General features: G+C 50.6%; 4 protein-coding genes across 4 annotated transcripts; 2 read left to right on the top strand and 2 right to left on the bottom strand.

Annotated features, from left to right (window-relative positions):
• Window positions 1-746: 746 nt before the first annotated feature.
• AA0111_g10889 (hypothetical protein) lies at window positions 747-3,314 on the bottom strand (the record flags this gene model as incomplete). The annotated part of the gene is made up of 5 exons (XM_028644691.1): window positions 747-1,465; window positions 1,521-2,013; window positions 2,231-2,401; window positions 2,454-2,559; window positions 2,614-3,314. The coding sequence occupies 5 exons, from the start codon at window positions 3,312-3,314 to the stop codon at window positions 747-749; spliced, it is 2,190 nt and encodes a 729-aa protein (XP_028501521.1).
• Window positions 3,315-4,524: 1,210 nt separating this feature from the next.
• AA0111_g10888 (hypothetical protein) lies at window positions 4,525-4,860 on the bottom strand (the record flags this gene model as incomplete). Its single annotated transcript, XM_028644690.1, has 1 exon — window positions 4,525-4,860. The coding sequence occupies one exon, from the start codon at window positions 4,858-4,860 to the stop codon at window positions 4,525-4,527; it is 336 nt and encodes a 111-aa protein (XP_028501592.1).
• An 849-nt stretch (window positions 4,861-5,709) lies between these two features.
• Window positions 5,710-6,306, top strand: AA0111_g10887 (hypothetical protein; the record flags this gene model as incomplete). The annotated part of the gene is made up of 1 exon (XM_028644689.1): window positions 5,710-6,306. One exon carries the CDS (start codon window positions 5,710-5,712, stop codon window positions 6,304-6,306), a length of 597 nt encoding a protein of 198 aa, XP_028501591.1.
• A 107-nt stretch (window positions 6,307-6,413) lies between these two features.
• On the top strand, window positions 6,414-8,309 carry AA0111_g10886 (hypothetical protein; the record flags this gene model as incomplete). The annotated part of the gene is made up of 3 exons (XM_028644688.1): window positions 6,414-6,735; window positions 6,907-7,322; window positions 7,404-8,309. 3 exons carry the CDS (start codon window positions 6,414-6,416, stop codon window positions 8,307-8,309), a joined length of 1,644 nt encoding a protein of 547 aa, XP_028501585.1.
• Window positions 8,310-8,515: the final 206 nt, after the last annotated feature.

The following is an 8,515-nucleotide window of genomic DNA, read 5'->3' as shown; positions in this document are numbered from 1 at the left end:
ACTCGCGCACATATAAGTAAGATATAGTAGTAGATTCTAAGTAGAATAGTCTATTACGATTTCTAATTACAGTTCTATACAGTGCTGCACTGTCGTGCGTAGTTGTGGTTTTAGTAAGGTTTTAGCAAAAGTGCGTTACTTGCTTAGGTGCGTTACTCGCTTGTGAACTATGTTATCTTTAATAGTAGTAAGCTAAGGAGGAAATCTTCGCGCGTTAAAGTTAAGGATATATTTAATAAGTATATCCTTCTCTATATCTAATAGTCTCTTTAAGTTAGGTCTATAGTTAAATTAAAGTATCTTTTTTATAAGTTAATTTTTAAGCGTACTTTAAGAGACTCTATAGATAGCCGCAGTACGTCGCTAAGTAAGAGTCGCGTCTTGTTAGATAGCCTAGATTGCAGTCTAGATTTAGTTTTTAACTAAAGGCTTTTAAGCGTAATTGCGCTGTAACATCGCGCTTAAAAGTTGAATAGTCGTGGTTTTGGTGGGGTCTTAGCACAGGTGGGCAACTCGGGCGTGTGGCCAACTCGCCCGTGGGGTACGTTACCTAACTCTATATCTTCTTCTTTTTTGTTTTCCTCTTCCTCCCCTTCTTTCTCTTCCTCTTCTTCTTCCTCTTCCTCTCTACGATTTCATTACGCTCTACGCATAGCTATGTATTTGTTTACCTCTGCTTCTATTACTAAGTATTTCTTTACGAGCTGTGCTAACGTAACCAATACATTCTTATCCTACTTGTCTCCTCACCACTCGCATACCACTACAGGCTGCTGATACACCGTTGTATCCACTGCATCATCCATTTTCCCACAATCCTTCATCTCCACATCATTCTTCATGTTCTCCCCCCTGCACGCGATGCCAACGTCGCCGCACCACAGTGTACCGGGATTCCCCCAGTCAGCATTCTTGTACGTGCAGTCTTGTCCGTGGAGGTCCTTCATCTCGACTGTGCCCGTGGGAAACGGTGGCTTGTTTGAGTCTCGTGGGTCCTTTTCCAATGATACATCGGCTGATAGGGCTTCTAGGTCGCACAGCTTGGATACGCCTTGGTCGGTGGCGAAGTAGCGCCAGGACCAGATGTCCTTTTCGATCTTCGGGAGAGGGTGAGGGCCCATCGCGGGGTTGTGATCGATGCCGTAAGTGACCTCATAAGCCTTTTGGAGTATGACTGTGAGTGCTTTGCCCTGTGGCTGCGCTGGTGCTGGCTCCGGAGCTGCCGAGTCGCTGTAACCATTCGCACCTGAGCTCTTGTGGTCTTCTTCTTTCGCACCGTTCCATACCACACGAAGGTCATAGCCGTCCGGATCCTTGGCCCCGCTCTCTATCCAGCTCGACTTGTTGCTGATGAGATATTTCTGGATTTCCTGCACCCGCTTGACGCCTGTCAAGCCGTTCCATTGTTCGCTAGTTTCTGCATGTGACAGGTATGTCGCAATGACGCCTGCTACTTGAGGTGCAGCTTATTTCACCATGTCAGAACATATTACATCTGTATTGCGTCCAACTCGACTTACCGAAAGATGTGCCCGAGACAGTAGCGTCCACTTTCGTGACTTTAGTCATCGCTCTGATCCTATAACCAAGTGCATACACGTCGACGAGAGGTCCGTACTGCGAGAAAGGTATGCGTCCCCGATCCCTGTTGCTAGCGCCGACATTGATAATGGGAAGGTCGGGAGTCTTCAGGATGCCAGGAAACGTGTCGATAAGCAATGCGCCTTTCTTGGGTGGCTCGGGATCTGCTTCGTTCCCGGCAGCTACGACTAACGGCACCCCAAGAGCGAACAGATCCCTTATCGGCTTGTTGTAAAGTCTGTCCAGTTGGACATCGGCCGATATCTTCAATACATCCGAAGCCACCCAACCGTAGCCCATAGATCGTGATGTATGAACAACGCTCTTCGATTCGCGGCCCTTGCTTTTGATGTCGGCTGTGACGAGCTTCAACCCTTCGTACCAGTCCATAGCGTCGGATCGTCTATGAATCTTTACTGGTATCAGAATAGCCTAATAGTCTGTCAGCACTAGCACACTACTTATACTTCGCGATAACAAAGCAGAAGCCCTTCTCCGCTGGCAAGTCTGCGATCGATATCATAGACCACTGGCTCGCGGGTATATCATCGATAGCGAGTGGCTAAGCATTCAGTAGCCAAGAGGAGAAGTAACGAATACGACAGGAACCACGCGCGTCCTGCGATAGCCTTGATCATATGTCACGTACCTTTTTCGCCACGCCAAACTTCTTACCAACGGCTTTAGACGCCGTTTTGGTGCCGTGGGAGTCAACCTGCGGTGGGGCATCGTCGTCCCCTGCTTTGAGTCCTTCTGAAAGACTCGCTGAGGTTTGGATGATATATCCGTTGTCCGTTATGAATTCTTTGCCCATGTCGTCCTATTTCAGAAGGTCAGCGTTTGTCATCCTGGTCACCAAGCCATGCACTTACGCTTTCAACATCTATGTTGACACCCGAATCGATGACGTAAACGTATATGCCCTCACCAGGATCTGGGATGTGAACATAGTCGTGCTTGTCTTTTACATCCATGCCTCTATCAATGGCGAATTAGCTTCAAGAAAGCCCTGGTGACTCGATCTATACTTACTCAAATTGGCTGACATATACCAGAGAGTCGTCGGCGGCCTCCTGCTTTTCCCACTTGCCAGATCTTGCATCCAGCGCGCTTGATCTCGCCGTTGATATAGGGATCCTGAGGGTGTCTTTCTCGTCACTACGCGGGAGAGCTCTCGAGTAATTCAGTCCAGGATCTTCAATCACCTTTTCCACACCCTCATGGTCTTCGACCGCCTTCTTTGCGTCGTCATCCAGACTTAAACCCCACCAAGCTGTGATCTGCCCGTTATCGCTGAAGTGATAAATTTCTGAACCGGATGGAATTTTGGATCGCAAAAACTCCTCGGTAGCATTGGTGTCAGTGCTCCCATCAGGCAACTTGGGGAAGACAATGTAGTGAACCTCCTCGTCCCGGCGGCTTAGTCGGCGACGATCTTGACCCCAGTGTACCAGACGAACCGAGTCGAGTGCTTCAATGTTTTGGGTGATGTCGTCGCCTTCTGATGTGATGGTCCATGACGCACCGTCGTAGCCATCGTTGATGACCACGTTGTCGTCGCCATAGAGGTCTTTTAGCTGCGCTTGGGTTTCGGCGGTCTTGGTGTGATCGGTTGCTTCTACCGTATAGCGGGTGACAGCGGGAGTGCTGATTAACTTGTCAGAGGGATCGCCCAAACTAGTCATTGCTAGTATGAACGAGGTGCATAGTAGGAGGATTGAAAGGAAGTGCATTGTTGATTGTGCCAGTAGTAGATGGTCTGAAGAAGGTTTTGTCTTGAGGATAGCGAGCGTATTCCAGAAGTTCTTATACCCCACTGGCCTCCATGGGTAGATCTGACGTGCCAGGTTGCTTCAATACCTCTCGCAAGATATCTCAAAGGCATCATTGAGCTGCGCCGAATGTCTCACATCGCAATCATACGGTGAAATCATACCGAACTGTGCCATCACCGCAGAGCCGATTAATACCAGTCGGCGTTCACCACGAGCGCAGTCTGCCATGGGTTTGAAACAAGTTCGGATCGAGAAGAAGAAGTTTTCGTCGTGCTGACGCCTCGCCTCAACCGTGATTGAGGCGTGGAAACATAGGTAACAAACATCGCGATCAAGGAAACAGTTACCGGAATAGATAAAGGATCGAGGAGTAGGCCCCAATCATGTTCTTGAAACACGATTTTGAGGCTTAGGAAAGAAAAACAACATACTTATTGGATGAGCTTGCCATGCTGCGACAGAGTCGTGGGTTTCCAGGGTTGGCGGTAAAAATTACGTCCGAGAAAGCCGTTCGGAGATGTCAGTCTGCGGCGTGGTAGATCGTAGAACTGGTCCCTAACCCTAAGTTCAGGTGATGAAGTTGGAGAGGGTCAAGAAGCGGGGCTGGGTCAAGTGACGTACAGGTTGCTGTGCCGCAATCAGTCAGCCCAACCCGATAGTAGCTTATGCGGCTCGCGGCCTGTGATACTGTTGGATCGCAGACTTAACATGCTGTGAAACGTGACAAGAACAGGTGTGGCCAGTTATGTTGGATCGAAGGAAGGTGCTCACCTGCTCCTATCTTATACCCACAACACGCTTAAGCTCTCCCACCAACCACTCTTGGTACAAATCCGACACTCGAGTAAGTTCTCTGAATTATGTAGCTGAGCGAGCCCTTGACTTCATGCCCGGACATTGAGGTGCAGCGACGCAGACATGGTGCGTCAAACACCACGATCGGCACAACACTGGATATTCCAACTCAAGCGATGATTCCAGAGAACATACCTCAGGATATATGCACGTCACACGCCCAGTTCTCCATCGACGCCACCGACGTCAGACCTCACATATGCGTGGAGAAGCGAAGGTTGCAGAGCGCGATGGTGAACAGACGACCGACAGGACTGGAACCCCAGACGAACAACATTCTGGTAGCAAGTCATGCTGAGTCTGTCGCACAGGACTAAGTGAAGAGGCATTCGTGTGTGGAGTGATTAATCATCGGAGAGACGGGTGGCCGAAGTACCAGCAGCCAGCTGATGAGGTTGAAGATGTCGCACGGCTTGACTAGAGCAAGACCTTTGCTCTGGCGATGGTGGTTTAGCCGCGCTGTGAGGCCCTTGAAGATGTAGAAGGACGACAGTCCGCGTACGCCGCCGCCATTGAGCGACAGCAGGCAGAGGCCGGTTGTGTCAAGCAGGGTCGGGTTTGCCGCCGTGCTGGGTCGCGAGGCGCGTCGCGATCGAGATGCCTGGTGATGGACTGCGCTGTCAATGTCAGAGGGACAGGTTGCTTCCATGGCGGCCGAGCGTTCTCCCTGGGGGCTGAACGACAAGCTGAGGCGATGGCGGGTGGGGCGCTGCAGACCGTGCCCCACCAGCGGCCTCGCGTGCCGCTATCCCAATCGTCCACACTCTGTTGGTGAGGTACATTGAGTAAAGAGAAACATGCTCGGATAGGCATTGTAAATGCCGGATTTGCTGCGACTAGAGCCTCTGCGCGGGGTATACTTCCAATCTTAACACACGGTGGTCCTTCCTTCGTCCTTTGTTTTCCTACAGCACTTTGCGTCTTCATGCCCATCCACAAAGCACATGCACTTTGCTCGAGGCTCCAATCAACACCGCGTATTGCGCTTCACCGATATACTCTGGTTTCCGAAGCTCGGACTCTTTCAGGCAAGTGCGCCATGCCACACCCGCCTAGAACAGTGCAGGTCAGAAAGACACGAGTTGATAAAGTTGTTGTGGCGCAGCATTCTAGGTTTTGTAACCTTCCGAATAGACGCGAACGAGGTTGGGTGGCAGGAAGGAGCTCTGAACCTCGAAATGCAGGCGGCCTAGGCTGGCGCTAATTAGCTGACCATCTGTGTCACCCAGTGGTGATTCATTTCACTATATTTGTGTCCCATGGGCTGTATTCCGGGCCGCTAGGATGACCTCAGACCCAGACCTGTAATGTGGCATGCATCACAGGAGTGGTGCCGAGCCTTCCACCTGTACATGCATCTGGCCCCCAACTCTTGGCCTGCAGCCGGTGTGTCGACAAGGCTACCCATCACCTCGAGGGGTCTGCTCTGCCTCTCCCTTCCAGCCTGCCCGTTTGCCCTAGCATTTTCTCCCCAACCCTTTCACAATTTCTTGACCCCATGGCAAACCCATCATATGCGGAGTTCTCGGATGAAATCTTCTCGTGCCCTGAGGGCGGTGACTTCCTGGTGTGCAAAACAGGAACGAAGTTCGTGGGATGTTGCAATGGACTCAACGCCTGCGAGCATGGCTGTTTCGATGAGAATCTACTTCCTGCGGCGATTCGCGGAGAGTTTGTCGGCGAGATCCCTGGCGTTTCTTGCGGGGGATCAGTACCATTTTGGAGTGGTTCGGAGAAAGAGAGCAGTTTCTATGGCTGTTGCGACAGCGACCCCTTCCAGAATGTGCCACCGGTTTGCCCTAGAAAGGACTTGTACCCAGCTTTTTGGGACCGACCGGATCAGTTCTACTTCTTTCCGAAAAATGTTCAGAATGCCACTCCGGTCGTGACTTCGCCGATCGTCCTTGCGACCTCTCTGCTCACCTACACGAAGCTTACTGTCGATGTCCAAGTAGTCGCTCGTTCTGCTGCTACAGCTTCTACGACGATCGCAATGGCATTCACAGGTACAGTTTGCATTGCATTGGCCATGTGGCTCTGCTGGCGACATTTGTGGGATCGCTACGGCAGGTATGGGGCATATACTGAAAGGTAATTTGAGGCAGAACCACTCGAATGCTGGAGCTGACTAGTAATGGTGAGCCGCTCCCGTCCAGATCAGATGAAGACGGAGACCGCAGAGGCCAGACGACATGTCATGCCATGCCCAACGGCAGTATACCGAGCGACCTACGAAGGCTATCTACCAAAATATTATACATCCTTGCTAGCACCACTGTGGTTCTAGGTGGTCTTTGCGGACTTCTTGCATATTTCTGGTTTGGATCAGACAACTCGAATGTCTGGAAACGGATCATGGTCAACGGCTGGGTTACGCGCTCAGTCGCTATCATAGCACTAGTGCTTAGAACCGCAGTGGACTTACAAGCCGCTACAGGCTCCGCTATCATTGCCTCGCTACTCCTAGAGTCTAGGACCGGCGTTGATCTTCGGCATCTTGCCGCCATATCTTCGATTCGCGGGGGTACTACCAGTCTGTGGACTACGTGTCGATGTGTCTTTCAGGATCTCTTGTGGTCTTCAACGGCTCATCGCCACTCCAACTATCGTTACTGTCTTTTAGCAGGACTCCTCATCATCACGACAAGCATACTCCAGTTCTCTTCCACTATATTGCTGTCTGACATCAGGTTAGGGGCTATGGTCGGATACGAATATGCTTCTGAAGTTCGACCCGGACTGTCGCACTCTGAACTAAGATCTGCGGAGAAGATTCCACGCGACTCTGCGTGGACAAGCAACCCACCTTTCTATCCTGTCTTTGCGGAGTTCCACGAACCAGGCAAAGATGTGACAGTGGGCACCGGAACTCTACTCCGAGCCCTACTCCCGTTCGCTACCGCTGAGGCCAGGCAAAGGATATCATCATACTCCGGTAATGCTCTCATAGTCGATGCCAGGGTAACTTGTCAGGCGCCTTCCGCCACTGACCTGTACACGAATTCGACCTACGGTCTTATCAACGGCACTGTAACTCTCTCTGATGACCCTAACCCTAATATCAAGTATCTTGTCTACGTGGTGGCACGACGATTTGTCAGCTGGGTCAAGGTATCAAGATGCCCAGTGATCTGTTGAAAAGCCAATTCGAGAATTCAACTGCGCCCGGCGCAGTCTTTCTGGTCACTATAGAAGATTCTGGGGGGGAGATATAGTGGGGAGTGGTTGCACCTTCCGACGAAGAATCTTTCCTTGTCCATCTGCTATGCGCCATGGGACGCTGCTATCCTAGACGTCAACTTAATCAGCGATGCAAACCGGACCGAGCCCATGATCCAGTACGACAGATCGATCGAAAGGTATGAAACATCAGCGGTAGTTCAACATTTCCTACCAACTGGAAACAGCACAGTACGTCAAATTATGACCATGGAGAAGCCGCGTAGTCTGCTTGGTGATTTGCCACCAAGGCGCCGACGGCCTGTAGTTCAAAGCGACATGGGAGGCCAATTTGCACTTGCAAAAGTGGGCAGCGGGCCGCTTCCCGGCGGATGGACGGCGTTCATGTCCGGAGACCCCCTTATCACCATGCTGCGCCGGTTTCCAGGCAATTATGCGAACATATCGCATGCCATAGCTGCTGATCCAGCATTAGCTGCCATCTTCAAAAACACCTTAGAGACGACTTCTGTAAGCTGGGCCATGTCTAGCCTTCTTACTATGTTATCAATGTCGAACTATTACAGCCAACAGCCCGCCTTTGACAGGATCGACAATATCACAGTATCGTCCTTTGAGAACGTTCTGTTTCCGCGAGACTATGTGGGATTAATAATCGTCTTGTGGGTATTGGCAGCTCATTTCGTCATCATGGCAACTCTGATCGTCATGTTCGTTCGAGACACGCGTTCAACCCTTCTTGGCAACGTATGGTCTGCGCTGGCTCAGATTCTCGAGTCAGAAGAGGTCGAAGAGCATATACTAGGCGCAAGTGAGAAGACCGATCCAGAGATCTCAAAAGAACTCCAAAAATCGCAACAAGGAGGGCTAAGAGCAAGAGTAGAGCACAGGGGAGGTAGTTTTGAAATTGTAAGATAATGGATAGCACCTGTCGTTCCAAATTCTCGCAGTGCAGAATGTGGAGTCGTCTTACTCTGTATTTTACATTAAAGTTACTCTGTATCATAAATATTCTAATCTAGATCATACAAGTGCTCAGAAAGGAAGATGCTGTTCTAGACTACAACAAACAAACGAGATCTATAGCGTGCCACAGGTGATGCACCTGTGCTGCGTTCCTGCAC

This window comes from Alternaria arborescens (genome assembly GCF_004154835.1).
Source record: "Alternaria arborescens strain FERA 675 chromosome Unknown contig_40, whole genome shotgun sequence".
NCBI lineage: Eukaryota > Fungi > Ascomycota > Dothideomycetes > Pleosporales > Pleosporaceae > Alternaria > Alternaria arborescens.
Note: the sequence above shows the minus strand (reverse complement) of the source record. Positions and strands in the feature narration are given on the sequence as shown.